General features: G+C 43.6%; 2 protein-coding genes and 1 long non-coding RNA gene across 5 annotated transcripts in view; 1 reads left to right on the forward strand and 2 right to left on the reverse strand.

The window, feature by feature from the left end:
• On the reverse strand, window positions 1–830 carry LOC132252495 (uncharacterized). Its single transcript, XR_009464412.1, has 2 exons — window positions 661–830; window positions 1–571 (listed from the first exon to the last, which is right to left on the reverse strand). It is a non-coding gene; the product is annotated as an uncharacterized LOC132252495 (long non-coding RNA).
• On the forward strand, window positions 819–7,964 carry GNPDA1 (glucosamine-6-phosphate deaminase 1). 2 transcript variants are annotated; one of them, XM_006263396.4, is made up of 7 exons: window positions 819–900; window positions 1,560–1,689; window positions 2,300–2,401; window positions 4,490–4,672; window positions 5,161–5,345; window positions 5,880–6,054; window positions 7,313–7,964. In XM_006263396.4, the coding sequence occupies exons 2-7, from the start codon at window positions 1,566–1,568 to the stop codon at window positions 7,408–7,410; spliced, it is 867 nt and encodes a 288-aa protein (XP_006263458.1). In that variant the 5' UTR covers window positions 819–900; window positions 1,560–1,565; the 3' UTR covers window positions 7,411–7,964. The 2 variants fall into 2 exon arrangements, with proteins under 2 accessions (XP_006263458.1, XP_014453069.1); XM_014597583.3 differs by lacking the exon at window positions 819–900 and adding an exon at window positions 937–1,033.
• Window positions 7,761–19,285, reverse strand: part of RNF14 (ring finger protein 14) — a 20,569-nt gene continuing 9,044 nt past the window's right edge. For both annotated transcript variants that reach the window (XM_006263397.4, XM_019478551.2), the window contains exons 5-9: window positions 18,595–19,122; window positions 17,506–17,734; window positions 15,848–16,020; window positions 13,964–14,094; window positions 7,761–12,422 (exon numbers count right to left, since the gene is read on the reverse strand). In XM_006263397.4, coding sequence (XP_006263459.1) covers window positions 12,365–12,422; window positions 13,964–14,094; window positions 15,848–16,020; window positions 17,506–17,734; window positions 18,595–19,122 — 1,119 coding nt within the window. In that variant the 3' untranslated portion in view covers window positions 7,761–12,364. The remainder of the gene's footprint in view (window positions 12,423–13,963; window positions 14,095–15,847; window positions 16,021–17,505; window positions 17,735–18,594; window positions 19,123–19,285) is intronic.

Raw genomic sequence — 19,285 nt, forward strand, 5'->3', positions numbered from 1 at the left:
TGAGCATTTCATTAGAAAAATATATTTAGTAATAAAAATGTAAAATATATCATGTATGAAGCATGGGGTGTTACGTTGTAGCCTTGCTGGTCTAAGGACATAGGTAGACAAGGTTCTTTGGGCAAGTCTGATTATCTTTTATTAGACCAACTCAAATACAGGTTTCTCTTGCTTTATGCGGGATTCGTTCTTATGCGATGACCCTTTTTATACCACAAATTGGTTAGAGGCGAGGTAAATTCACTCTTATGCGATCGGCGTGGTGGAAGCCGGCAGTAGCTGCTTCGTGCGGTGCACTGTGGGGGTGACGCTCACCAAGGTGTGGATCTGCGCTCCTCGCTCGTTGTCTGCGACACGCGTTCCTGTAGTCGCCATCCCCGTTATGACAGTGCCCTGTGCTTGTGTGCACTCTCTACTGTCGGTGAGCACCAAAGTAGTCGTGTAAAGGCGGTACAAATAGGTCTGGGGGTCAGCACAGTCGAGGTCTGGGACACTGTGAAGTGGGCCCCTTGACACGAGTTGGAGTTACCCAGCTTTGCGGGAACGCAGGCGCAGCACACCGCGGGGAAACCTGTAGTTGCAAAAGAAGACACCCGAAAGCTTGCAAAGAAACATTTTCCCAACTACTGGCGTTGGTCTAATGAAAGCCGCCAGCTTTACCCAAAGAGCGTGAGCATGAAGCACGGACCCCGAGCAGGGCGCTGGGATTGGGGGCCCAGCCCGCTCGGCTCCGCGCACAGCCCAGACGCAACCAGCTCCTGCGGAGCGCTCGCCCCGGCCCCGGCCCCGGCCCCGGCCCGCCTCCCAGTCGGGCGCTGGGGGCGGGGCGGGGCGGGGCAGGGCGGGGCCAGCTGCTGACTCAGCCGGGGCGGTCACGTGAGCGGGGCGGGGCGAGCGCAGGTAAGGGGGCTCGCGCGGCGCTGCCGGGGTCCGGCTCGGCCTCGGAGCAAAGCAGGGGGGCAGTGGAGCCAGGCTTGGCCCTCCTCCCCAGGCTGCAAGGCGAGCCCTGTCTCGTGTCCCAGCCTGCTAGCAGGTCAAGCAAGGCCTGCGCCTCCCCTGTGCAGGGACCTTGGAGGCTGAGTGGGGGGCTGACCTGATTGCACAAGGTCCTTTCCAGCCGAGGGTGTGTGACCCTGCCAGGGGACAGAGCCCTTGCCAAGGCGCCGACCCTGCAACTCCTGGTTTTAGGAGGGGAACCCTTAGGAGCTTGCAACTGATTCACCTTGTGCGTCCCGTCCCGCTTGCCACCACCCTGCACAAATCACCTGGTACCAGGGAGCCCCTGCTCTGTTTGCTTTTAAAGCACGGTGTCTATTCGTGTGGCTTCCCTTGGTAGTTTCTGTACCTGCCTCGTGGGCTTAGAGTCATTTGCCGATTATTTCACAATCGAATACAGATAACGCGTCCACCTTGGATCGTTCCCACTCGCAGGTCTTGCACTAAGAGGTGGAGCAAGAATGTGACTGTGCAAAAAAACCGGCTAGGGTTATAACGAGTCCTCGGCACCTTTGTCAACGCAGAATCGAATCGTGTTAAAGCTTCTTTATTTCAACGCACAGGTGGCCATGAAACTCATCATTCTGGAAAACTATGGACAGACCAGCGAGTGGGCTGCAAAGTTCATTAGGAATCGAATCGTTCAGTTTAGCCCTGGTCCAGACAGATACTTCACTCTTGGACTTCCCACAGGTAAGACCAGAACTAGAGGGAACAATACGGACTCTCTTGAACTTGCAAACTTGTTTTAGCACTGGTGATTGAATGAGCCAGTCGCATTGTTTTGGGGGACTCGGAATCAGAAGAACTAGTCACTTGCGCTGCCCATGGGATACTTGGGAGCTAAAGCTACAGATTGGTACACATGGCTACTTCTCGTTTCTTTTATACTCAGCGGTAAATGTTATTATCTTCAAAGCAGCTTTGGGCAGACACTGACAACGTCGCTTTCTTCCTAGGAAGTAGATGAATAGTGATTCCTCCCCCCCAATCAGTCTGAGACCCAGAAGCAATATGACTTTGTGCGTTTACTTGCAAAGCTCAGTAAAGCGCACTGAGTCTGCTGCTCCTCCGCCAGGTTCTGCTCTGAGCAGGATTTTGAACAGATGGTGCCGGTACTGAATTTGCACTCTGTGTTTGTGCAAGAGAGGGCCAATGTTCTGTAATAAAATAGTTCAGCCTTTAGTAACAAAACACTCTACAGGACTGAATTACTGATGATCAATTTTAAACAACTGGGTGGTCCTTAGCACTGTGGAAACATTAGTTACTTTATTTTGATCTGTCTTTGTATCTATTCTAGGAAGCACCCCATTAGGGTGCTACAAAAAGCTGATTGAATATTACAAGAATGGAGACCTGTCCTTCAAGTATGTGAGAACCTTTAATATGGATGAATATGTAGGTGAGTCACCAAGTCCATGACATGGGGCTGGGGTGGGGGGACGGGCACAAGCAAGCTTTTTACCTGCTTTGTCTCCCCCTCCCCCCCAACTTTGTGATAGTTGAAATGTAGGTATTTCTGGTTTGTTTCATTTACTACAATGTTAATCTCGTTGTAGAAAAAGCAGTGCCAGGTAATCTAGAGAGGAGGGAAATGAGTACGGTGTCCCTTTGAGTTAGTTTCTTGGCAGCCACCTGGCTCACTTTGCCTTGTCACACCTTGCTGTCTGAACTCTGTAACTTGCTAATAGCAGTGCCATAACCAGTGCAGCGCAATCAGGGCAGCTGCCCTGGGCACGGACCTAGTTTGTCCAGTAAAAGCCATCACCCTAAGTAGCCCTTGTCTCGCACAACTTCTGGACCATCACAGCTACAATTATCACTCTTCGCTATTACTTAACTTGTAAATCATCTCCCATAAACTCTCTTCCAGAGATACTGAACATGTCCACTGCTGCTGCTGTTCAATATAGCAAAGAATACCTTCTTCAATAGGATTCTCTGATTTGCTGATCCTGAAACTTGCACAATACAGCTATGAACATTCAGATAGGAAGAGAATTGAAGAGAGAGGCTGTATAAGCATTGATCACTACAGGCTATAGATAGAAAATATGGCTGATGGGGACCTCAGGAGGCCATCTAGTCCCAACTCCCTGGTCATGGTGGGATCATTCCTGTCTAAACCACCTCATCCAAGTGTTAACGTAATTGGCTCTATCTAGAATATACTAGAAGGCCGTCATCTGATGTTGTATCTGTTAGATACGCTTGGTTGTTTTGTGTGAGCTTCAGCACAACCTGGGTACTGCGAAGCACCGGATGACAACAGAAACAAGAGGTCAGAATACCGAGTAGTACAAATTAACAAACTGCACCTTTTTCCTCCAATTATGGGGGCCACCATAGCTTTAAATCTTGCTATGTCAATAAAGGAATCCTTCCCAAAATGCTGCTTGCAGAATGGAACACCTTTTGAACATCCTTGTTTTAGTCCTGATTTCTTCCAGTCAGGGAAATAAAATCTGGTGCAATTTTCTTGCTATTTTGCTAGCTTGGAAGAAATACTGTAATTAGTAATTGATTGAGAAAGGCAGGGCCTCCAGCTAGAATGTCCTTTAGACTTACTGATAGGCTCCTGTTTTGCTAGATGGGGATTGCCTTGTTTATGAGGTTGTGGTGCAATACCCCCTTCTTGTATGCAGCATGCAGAGACCATTGGACAAATACTCTAGTTATTGAGGTAGCTAATATGAGTGCTAAATATGCACGCTCTGGCTGCTCTTTGGCCTTGTCTAACTGCTATTGCACACAATTCCTGGTCTGAGTAGTTAAAGAATTTGCATATTTTTCTATGAGCAATCTTCATGCAAGAAACTAGCCCCATAAGCAGCCTATCTAGGATGTCTTTATAACTCTCAGGGAAGTCTCAAAAAATCAAACTAGCTAGTCTCTTAATCATTGCTTCCCAGGCTTTTGGCACAGTGGTAAAAGTCTCTTACTCATGCTAATTTAGAGCACAGCTGTAAAGACAATAACCAGTTACACTTGTGCATCTGCTTTTTTGGAAAAGAAGCTGTTCCATGATAGTATAATACCCCAACCAAAGCACAAGAATGATTTGCCTCTCCCTAGCAGTGGGATCTTATTCGAGTTACGTATTATTTTTAATACAAAAATTTAAGAAAATGCAAAACTCAAGGAAATGAAAGAAGCCCAGAGTGAGAAAGAAGAGGTAGCTGGCATCTCGTTTGTAATCAAAAACACTGCAAGTCCATGCATAGTTAGGTACCTTTCTTATAGCATAGATGTATATCTCTCTCCCATCTTCACTTACTTGCCGTTTTCAGGTACCAACCCTGGAAACTACCCTGTACAGGGCACTGAGGTCACAGGGGCTTTAAATGGATGCAGGTAACTGCCAATGTGGAACAGCTTGCAGGATCGGGACTTTGGATTGTACAGTGCCCAGTCTTGGCACCTGTCTTGATTGGGGTCTGCAGATACAACTGTAATATAAGCATGAATGACAAACATCCCTATTCTCTAGGTCTTCCAAGGGATCACCCAGAAAGTTATCACTCCTTTATGTGGAATAACTTTTTCAAGCATATTGACATCTCTCCAGAAAACACCCACATCCTGGATGGAAACGCAGCTGACCTACAAGCAGAGTGTGATGCTTTTGAGGGAAAAATTAAAGCAGCTGGAGGGATCGAACTGTTTATTGGAGGTGAAAATCTGAAGGAATAATGAATCCTTACTAGTTGGAGGGAATGCAGCCTGGTTCTACCATAGTTCTAGTTAACTGTCTGGGGAATTCCTTTTTTAAAGCAACTTACTAGGCTCCTAGGAAGTCAAGTTGTACATCTACCTCTCCACTAACAGTACGTTACTTATTTCCATTTCCTCTGATTACTGGGAACAGGGTGCTGGGACAGTGGAAACTAACAGAAATCTTGCTACCGTCAGCTTGCCTTTGACAACTAACTTTCCCATTACTTTTATTGCCCCTCAAATGTGCGGGAGTCTGGTTCTGCCCCTCCTGTCTTGCATGGGGATTCTGCCCTTAATTTCTTTCTAAGCTTTTTATGGTGAATGTGCTCCTTCCTTGTGTATCTACAACTATTAGTGTATTTCTAATAAGATTGAGGTGGATTCTGATTCCTACTGTAAGAGTTTAAACCAGTGACCTAACTTTTTAAACTGTTTCCAACACAGGTATTGGCCCAGATGGCCATATTGCCTTCAATGAGCCTGGCTCAAGTCTGGTATCCAGGACCAGAGTGAAGACACTGGCTATGGACACCATATTGGCTAATGCAAGATTTTTTGATGGAGACCTCTCCAAAGTCCCCACAATGGCTCTGACAGTTGGAGTAGGCACAGTCATGGATGCCAGAGAGGTTGGAGAAAAATAGTCCCTTATTGCTGCTTGAGGACACTGTATTATTTCCTGGTGACCAAGCTCTGCCCAAAGTTCTTCCTTGTCTTAACACTTATTTTAATATAGCCATTCAATACAGTTAAACTAAGAACATCCACTAGGACCTCCCCAGTAAAGCTTACAAAACAGTGTGAGAACCGCTAACTCACCTAGTGCTGTACTAGCAACGCGTGGGAGCCAGGGGACGGTGGGTGTTTTGAATTTATTTTTGTACCTCATAATGGTTAGGTCACTGCCTGCAGCTGCCTAACGTACCCAGCTTGTTGTGGCATAAAAACTAGGAGTTCAAAGGACCAGATGCATTAATTCTAAAATGGTGAGGCAGGCCATTGTTTCTCTGAGGCAAATGAAGCGGGGATAACAAAAAATTATTCTTGCCCCAGCTGACCTATGCGTCTACTATGTTTTGAATGTAGATGTACACAGTTGAGTGTGCTCTTTCACCTGTGTGTTGCGGAGCCTGACAAAAGACCTCCTGTGTCTTGGAATTCAGGTTATGATTCTGATCACGGGAGCCCATAAAGCCTTTGCTCTCTACAAAGCCATTGAGGAGGGGGTGAACCACATGTGGACCGTCTCTGCCTTTCAGCAGCATCCCAACACTGTCTTTGTGTGTGATGAGGATGCTACGCTAGAACTCAAAGTTAAAACAGTGAAATACTTCAAAGGTGAGTAATTCGCCAGATCAAGCTGTCTCTTTGGCTAGCTTTTAAATTTTTAAGTGGCACATTTTGCCACACGCAAAGGGAGAAAAAATTATTTGGGTAGCCGAGCATGCGCATGCCTCCCCCAAGCAGGTAAGTCTGTGGGGATATAGGGGGGAGGGGGAAGGGCCGGAGGGTGCAGATTGATGCCCCAGCTGTGAGAGAGGGAGCAGGGCACAGGCAGGACCCAATCACCCAAGCCCCTGCTTCTGCCTGTGCTAGGCTCTGTGCTGGGCTCTTCCCAGTGGGGGGGCCTGGGTCAGGCTGCAGGTGGTGGCAGCGGTGTTGGGAGGGGGTGTTGCAGGGGCTATGGCAAAATTTGGGGTGGCTGCAGCCCCCCCCCCCATTGGCCCCCTCCAATGCAACCGCTGCCCACCCCGAATGCAGCGTGACCCACCCGTACCTCATGAAGAGCCCAGCGCAGCCCTCCCAGCATGCAGCTGCAGCCCGCCCCATGCAGATCTGGGGGTGTGCACCCCACCCCGCCCCTCCGTCGTGGTGTGTAGTAGCAGGAGTCAAATTCCCCTGGATGAGCCACTCGCAGCTCAGTCGTGCCCTGCCCCTGCTGTGCAGCCCCAGCACTTCTTCCTTCGCTGCGCATGCACCCCTCCCCACCCCTGCTGCAGCTGCCAGAAGCCCATGGCCAGGCTGCCTTGCAGCCCTACCACTGCCCCGTGTTTTTTGGGAGGCTAAGCCCTGTTAGCCCCCACTCCCTTCTGCTGCCTATGCATTTTGCATTAGAAAATCTTTCCTGTTGAATAGGCTCTTCTTTTGAGGAAGAAGCTGTCAGATAAATCTTGTGTTCCATGTTTACTTTTTAAAGTGAACTAAAATCTTCAGATGAACATTTAAATGTTCCACTTCAGTGTTTTGAACCCTAGTGCTGGGCTAGTATACGAGAACAAGTGGTGCTTCTTAGAAACCATAAGCAAAACCAATCAAGCCAGCTTAGTTATTTGAATGAAATGCCATGTGTTTTGGGGGTTTTTTCCTGCCTATGGTAGAAAGTGCCACTTTATCACAGAACTTTTAAAATGTGAAACTAGTAATTCTCATTGCTAAGACTTCCCAATAAAGGTGGTTTTTTGTTTTTGTTTTGTTTTTAGAAAGGTGCATAGGGGCAGGAATAAACTTTTAGTAATGGCTATATTTTCACCAACAAAATGCCTTAATTCAATGCATTTTACCCATACTAAATGTTTCCTTTTATTTTATGTACCAGGTTTAATGCTTGTTCATAACAAACTTGTGGAGCCCCTATATAGTATGAAGGAGATGGGAGTAGAAAGAAGCCAGTCTAAGAAGCCATACAGTGATTAGTTTCTTCTGATCCAGGGCACACCAACAGGTTCTTCTCTGGGACATCAGCTGTGGGGCAGGAGGAGTTGCTACACACACTCTTATGTTGGCTCTTAAATTAACAAAAAAAAAGTGTACTTGCTTTTCTCCATCTCCCGCCAGGCAGGTGGATGCTGACTATACGGCATTAATTAAGCACGACTGGACCCTCTGCATTGTGTACTGGCAACTTCCAATACTAACTTAATTCTCTAATGAGAGAGTCGGTTGTGAACAAGGTATTAATCTATATAGCAACTAAATCGGGCATCTCTAGTATCAAATATGAAGATATGTAAAAAGCTGATTATGTAAAATAAGTCTATGACTGCTTTTTTTTTTTTTTTTTTTTTTTTAATTCTCCCACAATGCTTCTTCCTGACCCTGGTGAATTTGTACTGGCCCCTGCTGGAGGCTGCCAGTAAGTAACCTTCCTCAAAACTTGCACCTGTTAGTTGGTACTGATAAGTCCTACTCCTGGGAGGGACTGGACACTTTTTGGGTTTCCTTTTTCCTCAGTAAAGTAAAAACCTTGACATTCTGGCTCTCAAATTGTCTTGCTAAGTGCAGTAGCTACTGAATAGGTAAATAATAACTTACTTGCATCTGTAACAACTACTACTGTTTTGTTTATGAGTAGAGTTTTAAACACACAAACACTAAATCCCAACATTATAATGTCCCAAGGGTTATTTTGCTGTTTTATGATGGCTTAGAAATGTTTATATTTAAAAAGGGATTGGACATTTTTTAAGGAAAGAGGTAGCAGTAGCTATTGAGCATGAGAGTTAAGGATATAGCCTCTGAATTAGGACTTTCTATACCTTTTAAATGCTGGGAGTTGCAAGTGGAAAAGGAACAATAGGAAGGACAAACCCCAGTCCTACCCACTTCTATTCCTTCCTGCATCCATTCTTTGCTACTGTGCGCCACAGGATACTGGGTAAGATAAAACTGTGGTCTGAGCCAGTAAATGGCAATGCTTATGTTCTTACATGTAATGTATGGTGGTGTCCTTCCTCTACGTTGTTTAATACTCAGGTATGGCAGTGTGGGGCCTGAGACTAGACATTGCCTCTTCCCTTTCATCATGTTGGTGTATCCTGTTGTCCTTACATGGAAAACTGCAGCCAACAAATCCAACTCATGGTAGCCCCCTAACCACACTTGGTGATAAGCAGACCTCAATCAAGACTCATGTTGTGGATTGGAACCAGGAATAAAGTTCTATTACCTCTTCTGTAGCTTGTACAAGGGCTTGTGCCAAACCACTGTAGAGAAAAGTTGGTGGCAAGACTTTCCTTGAGCAATATATTTTTTTTTACATTGAAATTCATGACCTTTTCATTCAAAATGTAACTTTCTACATTAAATCTAGTATTTTTTCCAAATAAACAGAGTCATCTCAACTATATTCACAACTTTTAACATTCTAGCCAAAAATTGACTTTTTTTGCAAAGCCCATGGAACTCCAATACGGTCAGAAAAAGAAGCCGATTCATTTCTAACCAAAAAAAAGAAGGAAAGAAACAGCATGACTTAATTGACTCCTGGGAACATATGAGAAAGTAGTAGCAAAGGTAAGTTTATGAAAAATAGTTGTGTAATGCAGGTGCCAAAATCTTAATGAGATATGCAGCTTTAAAAATTGCAGTAGCTCTAGATTTTTTCTTGAAAAGTTTTGAATCGATAAAGCAACACAGCACAAATGCATTTATTCAGTGCCTGGAGAAAGCGATAGCCTAGGCTCTCTGTACAGTTAATCTATTGCAGTGGTGCTCATGATAGTGGTCCCACAGGCCATGTAAATAGCATGAGGCCAATTTTATAACTGGAGCCCAGCTGGGCAGGGGTGGTAGAGGGGCCCCAGCCCATTTGTTCTCCCCCCCCCCCCCAGGTCTGTGGAGAGCCCTGCAGGCTGGATGACAGTGCCAAGGGCTGGATCTGGCCTACAGGCCAGGGCTTGAGCACTCCATGTCTACTAGCCATTTCTGTAGGTTTAAAAAGCTTGTAAGAACAGATACAGAAAGATGCATGTAGTTCTGGGGCTGACTTTTCATATTGGCTTCCAGTTTAAGGGAGTATTTTTACCTATAATTTACGTGAAAAACTGCACTTTCAAAAAAATTTAATTCAGGCCATGAGAACTAATGCTAAAAAAGTTAGAACTCCTGCAGAAAATGTGTGTTTTGCTTTAAACATAACTGGATCTACCCAGGAGCTGTGAGTATTTTTCTTTAACTACTAAGCAGCTGTAATTAATTACTTCAGCTTCTATAATTTGCCTATAACCAGGGAAAGACTGTAGAACTCCCAAGGTGTAGGTCAAGTATGTAAAAGCCAACAACTGTTCCCAAAGCATAATTATCAAAGATTATGGCAAGTGCTCTGAGCTGCTGAATATCAAGAATAGTCCATACATGGCAATGGAACATGAATGCCTCTGATGTGAAGTCTGTAACAAAACAGGGCTCAGCTGCAGACCCTACAATTAAAAGGAACAAATACTAGCATGAGTAATTACAGATCTACATTTAAATAATATTTATTAATCTTTATCTCACATTCATCTTTATAATAGATACTGATTTACATGTTTCTTACAAAGTTGAGGGAATAGAGCTCTTGGTTGCTTAAAAAGGAAAGAGTACCAGCAATGTTACTTTATCCTTGTGGCTGTCTCAGCAAAAATTCTTTACAAAGCTAACCCTTATGCAGTGCACTGCAGTAGGAAGTAGAACAGGGTTATCTACCTGGGAGCCCACAGGCAAGTGAGGGCTATCCCTGCAAATGGGAGGGTGGCTGCCTGGGAGGCTGGACAGCCCTGAAACCAAATATCCTTATCCACTTTACATAACCATTCCTTAAAACAGCTGGTATGCAATAGGGTGTTTTTCTCAATATCTCAATTACAAAGAAACATTTCAGAGACCATGTTTACATTCATCCAGTTGAATTAGTCTGAATTCTTGATTGCTGTGTGTTTAACATGTATCAGAGCTAGCAAACAGCATTTCCAAACAGACATCTTTTCTTAGAACTCTGAAGAAGTGAGAGCTTCCCCCGTCCCCAACACTGGCTTTATGAACAAGTGAAAGGCAAGGAGCCCCTTTTCTGAGATCTGGAATGTCATATAACCAGTGCAAGTCTGGACTTCACCTTTATACATATGGTCACTGGACACATGAATCAGTGTGACGCACTGTTAAATGTGTTACAAGATCACAGTGGTCATCCAGAAAAAGAGCATTGTTCTGTTCCACCTGGTGACTTTCTGTACCCTGTATTCATCCCATACCAGATGTGAATATGACAACAACCATGATTATGGTCTTAAAGTGATTTTAGTGCATGTGAAGGTGCCAGAAGTACAAATTATACACAATATTAGCAAAAAGCAAACTCACCCTGCATACACTCCCCTGGCCTCATCCAAGGCAACCATGGCCCATCTCCATGTGATATGGAATTTGTCCTGTCTCCCATATCTTTGATCTCTCCTAAGTCTGCCAGCTATGATGGCAAGTTGTGCAACAGGAATATTTGTCTTCTAAAGAAGTGAGCTAAAACCACTGCTCGGTTTGGCCAAGTACATCTGAGTAAAGATTTATTTACTAACAACAAAAGCTGGATGTGAACTGTTCCTCTCAAGGCTCTGCAGCATTACCAAGCACCTGGGCTTCATTTTAAACACAGAATATGAGCACAATATTTTCTGTCCATCGTGTACGTAAAAAGCAGTTCTGACAGTGTAGTGGTTTCTTCCAATCATTGCTTTCTTGCTTCAGAGACTTCTACTGAAGCCCTGGCAGCAGAAGATTTATTTATCCAACAGCTTAATGCCATTTTGACATGTAATAACAGCATGAACGAGTGATCTAGTTCAGAAGCAGAGCTGATAGTACTCCAGAGCCATTTATCTATGCAAGTTCTTTAGACAGAAGTATTTACCATAACATTTTCTTCACTAACATTATATTAGACTTTCGGAAGGAAAAACAGGCAGTCTTCAGTCAGCTGAAAGGTTCAACTTACTGCTGACTGTACATCTGTAAAAATTCAGCTCAGCAGAAGTTTGCTTTATTTAATCACCTCACAAATATTTGGTTAAAAAGAACTGCACTGAATTTCACAGACTGGGCACAAATTCTATCAGCTGCTTTAGTATTCATCATTATGCAAATCAGAACCAAACAAATAAGTTAATATACTATAGCAATATAGAGATTAATTAATGAACCAAACCAAATATGCAATAAGTGGCTGTAACTTTTCTACAGAGAGATTCAGCAAAAATCAAGGTAACTAGATTTACTGAAGGGAAGAAAAACCGCTCCCAAATTCCCCATCACAAGTAAGCTGCAGCAGCACCAGAGCAGTGGATTACTAGACATGAGTCAATCTGGATCCAGGTCAGGGGATGCTAGGGAAGCAACTGGCAATTTCTGCAGATAGGAAGAAATTCCTGTGCTGTATTTTAATAAGCCTCTCTCTGATGGGCACGGGCAGCATCACTGAAGAGCTCCAGAGACAGCACATCCAGCCCTTTTCAGGTACAGGACAGTGCTGCAAACCATGCAGGCTGGAATCCAAAGACCCTTACAAGGCTGGATCCCCCAAATAAATTCCCAGAAATCTTTCCAGAAAGTGTTTCAGAGAAAGGGGTGCATCACAATATGTAGAGTTTCCTACACTGTTTTTAAATTTTTGGCTATTAGTTTGTTCACTTTGTTTAGCAGTGGACATGAACATAAGGACCTTAAAGCATCAGAGGTCTTCTGTTTCTGGAAACAGCCTGTGAATTGTTGTGTATGCATCCTGCAGCGTGCACTGTTTCACTCTTTTATCATGTAACCAAGCTAAAAAGCAAACAAACTTAAAAAAAAATGGGAAAATCCATTTCTGGTTTCTTCAGCTCTTAGTATTAGGATGCAACTAATCTTCATCTTCAGCATCCGAATCACTGTCATCAACATGCATACCTTGAAACAACCTGTGAAGCAACCAAGAATCTGTATTAGGAAGTGGTAAATGTCAATCTAAATTTGAAGCTACAAATTAAACTTGCCAATTTTGTATTTTCAGGAAAATGCACATATTGCAACCCTTAATGTTAATTCAAATAAAATATTTTGCACTTACCTAACCCCTTACATTGTAACTTCTTAACAAGCTTTACAACATTGAGCCTCAAAACACTAGTACATTTTATTAATGATCAACAAGGATCCTGGTTTTCTCCATTTAAAAACTGCAAATTCTCTGATAAACCCCCCCTAAAGATCTGTGATTAAAATGAAATGCCACACTAGGTATCAATCACAATAGGTATAGGTGGGGGAACGGGACGGGTACAGGCTCAGGGCTCCCCACCCTGCTGCCCTTCCTCCAAGACCTCCACAGCCCTGTGGGTGGGACCCAGTGGGGAAGCTCAGCGCTGCTGCTGGGAGCCCCACACTGCCCTGGTGAAGTGACCGCTGCCTATCCAGCAGCAGTGAGGGGCACACCTCCACACTGCCACCCGCACTGCTGCCAGGCAGGCAGGGTGGGCTTTGGCAGGATGGCATGGCACTTGGAGTGGCAAGGAGCTTCCTCGCCTGGCCCTGTTCTACCCTGCCGCACTGGGACCCACCAACGGGGCTACGGAGCCGCTGGGGGGAGGGCAGCAGGGCAGGGAGCCCAAACCCACAGTAGGCAGCCTGTACCCGTCCCCGCCCCGCACACACATCTGGATGGTATGTGCCTGCTCCCCCCCCATGCATGCAGTGGGGAGCCAGCCCCTGGGGAGCCAGCCCCTCCCATCAGATGAAGCACCCATGGCCCAATCCCAGTTCCTGCCAGGGCCCTGTGGGCAAGCATTCTCAAGTGAAATAAACAGTGGGCTCTATTGGGTTGAATAAGGCACCTAACATGCTCTAGTGAAGGACACGCGACACTTGCCGGAATATTTGGGAATGGAATATATTTGCAAAGAATTATTTGGTCATGCTTGATTAGCAAGAAATCCCCATATAAAGAATACAAGCTTTCATCTTACTGGTGTCACGCCTCTCTCTCACCTGTTCCTCTCACATCTGCCCAAGCAGTAATGGTCTCCCCACACACCATCCTAATGCTGAAACATTCACTAAAGAAAAGTCTGCAGCTCCTAAAGTCCGGAGCAGCCTTCCCACTTCAGCCCTTACCCCATGCTCATCACACCAACAGAGAACTTTTTAAGAAAGCAGTTTGTTAAAAAATTAATTTCTGCCTCTGAATCAGTGGCAGAGAAAAGAGCATCTGCAATCAGCTGGCAGATTTCCCACCATATTAAAAATTCCTCAAAGAATTTTCCATATTTCAAACCATATCTGAACACATTTCATTCTTTTCCAACCTCTCAGAATTTTTCCTCCCACTAGTACACACAGACTTTAACATCGACTTTTCCAGTGCAAGAAAATAAAAAATAAATTAGGGGTGAAAGGTAGTAGGAAAGAAGCTGTACAAATGTAAGTTGCATTGGATTCAAGAGCATGGACTGTGAATACGTACCGGTTAAAGCACGGAGAGGATGGATCATGAAAGTGCTGATATGGGTTCACCCTAGACAAAGACCCCAGACAAATCCAGCAGAAGTACTGCCTACAGCCATTGCACGTCATCTTGTTACAACCATCTAGTTTCTGTTGAGGAACAAGAAAAACAGGGATAAGAATCAAACAGATCAGAGTGTAAATCTCACAACCTGCAAACCTGCCTGTCACACCAACAATCAAAATGTGCAAAAAATGATACAGAAGCATCTATTTTCAGAAATGGAGTGAAGTACCTGTACTGTATTTGGTTGCATGTTGCACAACTGGCCACACTTAACTACAAAAAAAATGTACTTTAAATACAAAAAAAGTGTTTTAAAGCCGAGCTGTCCAACCGGTGGCTGGTTGATCAGCTGCATGAAGCTCTTAAAGGGGTAGTGACATGATGGGGGGGGCATCTGTCACATGGCATGATGGACAGAGCCTATGCAGTTTAGCATTCAGGCCCCAGCCACTTTGAAACTGGACAGCTGTTTTAGAGACTGCTTTATGAACATGTGAAAGGAAGAACCCAGTTTATTCAAAAGAATAATGACTTTTTCCAGTTATAGCATGCAACGATACAACACCCCACATGACTCATCACCAGCAGGGTTTGAAACTTAAATTTTCACATCAACAACACACCTCTACCCACCTGAGCTACCAAAGCAAATTACTCACTACATCCACTAGCCACTTAAGGGAAACAGCAGAAATTTTCCAACAGATTAGACAACTGTTTTAGAAAACAGCAAAATAGGCCGAGGACTCCCAATCCACTTTCTGATTCTGGGGTGGGAGTGTCAGATGCCGATTGGAGACAGACAACCAAAATAACTACAGATTTGGCATGTTCAACCTGCAAGGAATGTTAAGTAACTCTCCGAGTTGATTCTGCTATAGTTCCCATTCTGCCTCAAGTGACCCTGCAAAACCTGTTTGTAACTTACCGCCAAATGGAAGACTAATGCTTGACTCCTGGTTAGGGTTGAGGTATGAGGCTTTAAATAATAATAAGGTTTTAGTATATGGGAATGTAATCAGCAATCAGCAGAGAAAAGATTTAAATTTCTCATGCCTCAGTCTCAAGACATGACACTTTTGCATAATTTGAGGGTATTTTGTGACTGGAGCATTTCTCTCTGTCTACAAAACACTGTCTACAATTGTGGGTCACTGGGCAAGGAGCCAACAAAAAAACAAAATTGGCTGCAAAAATCCAGTACTTTGTCCTCCCTTGACCCCGATTTTAAAAAATGAGCCAGCTGTGGAGAAATTTGTTTACTGTAATGCCAGCTGCTCTGACTGACAAAAATAGTGAATATAAATTCTTGCAAGCAAAGATACTATCAACATGGTAAAAATTATTCATTGCTGGTGAACGACTAGATAGGTGACACTGCAGCATTCTTTTGCTTTACTATTAAACAGACTCAGAACTGTCTTTTCCCTGAAGCATTTATTAGCAATTACCCTGAGGACTAATGGTGAACCCATTTAGTAACTAAAGAAAGATGCTTGTAAGTAGTATATGAACAGTACAGAAGTCTGTGGCACATATGAGGCTCAAATACCAATGCCAACCAAGGTTTTTAGCAGCGGAACAATGAATATAAGTAGTAGCCAGCAGTATTATTATTAAATACCCACTGCTCTGGAGGCATCACCTCCATTATATGCAATGTGGACAGAAATGTGAAAATTCTTGACACACAACTAGGGATTTACAACCCTTGTTATTCTGAGTCCCACAAACCAATCTTTAATATTCTGACTCCCATTAGAAATTACCTGAATAACTTAAGACAGTTCAGTTAAGAGCAAACTGGGATTCTTCAGTTTGCCCTGGGAAACTCACCTCTATATAAGTACCACAACAAGGACAGCATTTTGAATTCTTGTCTAGCCATTTTCTACTTTCCATCTCCTCCAGGGCTTTCTGAATCACCCTCTTGCCATAGCGCTGTTCTAAAAATCTTTTTGTGGCCTCATCTGCTTCTAGGTACTCGTTACGTAACTCCGTTAGCTTCTCTAGGAAAAGAAACAGAGGAACTGAAAAGACCCCTTTGCCTTTTATGCATGGTACTGTATTAAGAAGTCCAATTGTCTAATGTATTTTCCAAAGAAACCAATACAACCACTGATAGGCTATAATGCTTTCATACAGTGAATGCAAGTAAGGTTTGCCAATGGACATAAGTGATCAGTTCTGACTTACAGAAAACTTTCCAGATGCCCCTGCATGCTTAAAAAGATGAGCCAAGCACACTGGAGACATAATCCAGGAGGCTTCAAAGACCTCAGTGACCAAGAGGATTCCAATAGCCCTGACAGGAAAAAAAAAAAAAAAAAAGGAACAGCCACCCAGAAGTTTTATCTCGCTTGCTGACCCACATGTAGTCTACAATCTCTCAAGTTATAAGTCTATAAACTTGAGCATGTTGAACAAGATGTTCCTTTCACCTGCACAACGTATGGCAGTAGTTAAAAGCAATCAAATCCTCAAGATGCTTAAGGAACAGAATAAAAAGCAATACTGAAAATCTTGCAATGCCAGGATATAAATCAATGGGGTTCATACAATGCTGCATTCTGGTCACTATCCCACAAAACTAGAAGTGAAATAAAAGGGGTTTAAAGACAAATGACAAAACTGGTTACACTAACAGAAAAGGTTTCATATGAAGTGACAAGTGAAAAGATATATTTCATCTCCTCCCTAAGTCAGATAGGAGTGGACATGAGAATGTTATAGAAATAAATAGTAGAAAGACGCTTCCTTTCACCACTTTTCATAACAACAAGAGGACAGTCTATTAGAGTAAAAACAGGTAGCAAATATAAAAATGACAAAAAGGAAAAGGCTTTCTAAACAACATTTCTCATGACCAAGAATCCCATTAAGTACCAGGATTAAAAAAAATGGAATCAAAACAAATGGAAACTTGTATGAAGCAGGCAAGAACATCCTGAGTTACCTTAGTATAGGTTTTAAACTATTTTGAATATTAAAATACTTCATTCCCTAGAACTAAACTCCTCAGTTATTGGAAAAAACTTTCTGTGGGCAGATTCTCTCAAGTGCTCACCTTGAGGGTCTGTTATACCTTCCTCTGGCACTAAGCCACTGTGGGGACAGGATACATTCACATGTCCATTTCTATGCGCTATATTTCCCCCAGATAATCAATAATCAATTTTGTATTAAAAAAAACAACTCTGAAGCACGAGGATTCAGTAACTCCATTATTATACTGCAATAAACACTTTTCCCCCTCAACTTCTTCATTTTACTGCAGCACGGCAGGAGCAAGGTTTTCAGCTCCGTAAGTTGCCAATATCAAGGGAAGTCCAAGAATTCTACTCCCACCATCAGATACTGAAGACTGCATCAATGCAAAGGTTTCCTACTGCAGAAGGTGTAAGGAGGAGAAAAAAATATTTCCCTGTATTTATTTATGCATTCACGATAGAAACTGTAACACTGGGCTCAACTTGCAAACAAGTGTCACTCACCTGCAGTGACTTTACATGGAGACACTCCATGGTAAGTCATTTTGCAGAGGGTGCAGAAGGCATAGTTGCAACTGGAACATATGCCCATGGTGCAACCAGGCTCCTGCATCACTGGAGTCTGACAGCATGGGCGAGGGCAATACACCACGTCTGACATCAAGTCCAAGCTGGACTGCAGAAGCAGGCGGTCGTAGCGTGCAAACAACTGCTCTTCAACCAGTTCTTTAACCTAAGCACAGATCAAAACATCATAGCATGCATTTATTCAGAATTTCAGTTACTATTATAAGAAAAACACTTCAAAGAAATGAGTACTGGCAGCTAGTTCAAATATGCTTTGATGCATTTTAAAATATTACTTTCCCCTAAGTCAGCTTATGGAAGCAATATAAGGAGAGGTAAGGTATGGAAGTTACTAATGAAGCTATGTAGTTAAATCTGCAGTTTCTGGGGATACATGCTTTGAAGATTCACTGGCAATTCAAACCACTGGCACTGGCAAATCTATAGGGTACTTACACACATCCAGAGAGCCTGCTCCGACACACTGGAAATCCAGCGTGTCAGAGCAGACTCAATTGAGTCTGTTTGAGCACGTAAATTGATGTGCGCTGGCAGTCTCGTGCACCAGCACTGTGAAAACGGCGGCAGTGTGCTTTGAACTAAAACATGTTCAATGTTTTAAAGAGTTCAAATTGCACCGCTACCATTTTATCAGCGCTGACACATGATGTGCCACTGATACATCTGTTTCCAACGCAGCACCCAGCACTTTTAATTAGTGTGACTTGCTAAATAAAAGTGCCCGGTGCTGCATCAGGAGCACGTGTAAAAATGTCCATAATGAAAACAATCTGTGCCAGTGACCTTATGAAACCAATCCCCCGCCTGAGACATCTGATGCTAATTACAGTGCCAGATGAACTCAGATTCTAAGCACACTATTCTAACTCAGATGGTTACACATTGCCTCCAGGGGAAAAGAACCCTGTGTGCTTTAATGAATATACTTTGCATGAACATCTGAGTCTGAACTCTTATTAGCAAGTTAAAGGGGTGCAGGAACCGATTATATGGGGCTAATATTACCTGACCAGGAGTAGCAACAGAAGAGCACTTTGGTTCTGGACAGTTAAGGCAGTGGACCTGACCATCCCGGATCTGAATTTCAAAGTAGTCCTTCATGCAGGCTTTGCAGTAGACATGGCTGCAGTCCATGAAGTACATACATTCAGCACCTAGCTTCTCACAAAAGCAGATACTGCACAAGTGTATCTTACTGTTAAAACATTTTTTCCGTTGGGCCTGATCAAAGTCTACGATTTCCATAATTAGACTTGACAGAGATTCCACATCCTGTACAGCTCTTTTATCAAGGATTTCTTCTTCAGCTGTTGTGGTGCCTGCTGCACCGCAACTATCCAGCTCAGCATTTGGAGGCACCAATGATGTCCTGCATTGCCCATTTCCTTGGTGGTGCATTTTTAACTCATATGGGGAGACAATGTTCAGATAACTTAGTGTTTCTTCCTTGAGAAACTGTGTCCATGCAAATAAGACCACACAACCTCGATTCTCCTCCCACAAGTTGTCCAAGTGTTTGCAGAGAGCACTGAGCTAGAAGAGAAGTTAAGACTCAGAAACTGAATGAAGAAACATCTTCCAACAACTTCTCATTCATCATAAAGTTTGCCTTTCCTGTGGTGTTCTTTTATGGAAATTTCCAATTTCAAATTTAAGCCACAAAATAAACTAATTCAATACAGTACTCAGGAGGAAA

The sequence above is a fragment of the Alligator mississippiensis genome, chromosome 9, assembly GCF_030867095.1.
Source record: "Alligator mississippiensis isolate rAllMis1 chromosome 9, rAllMis1, whole genome shotgun sequence".
NCBI classification, from domain to species: domain Eukaryota; kingdom Metazoa; phylum Chordata; order Crocodylia; family Alligatoridae; genus Alligator; species Alligator mississippiensis.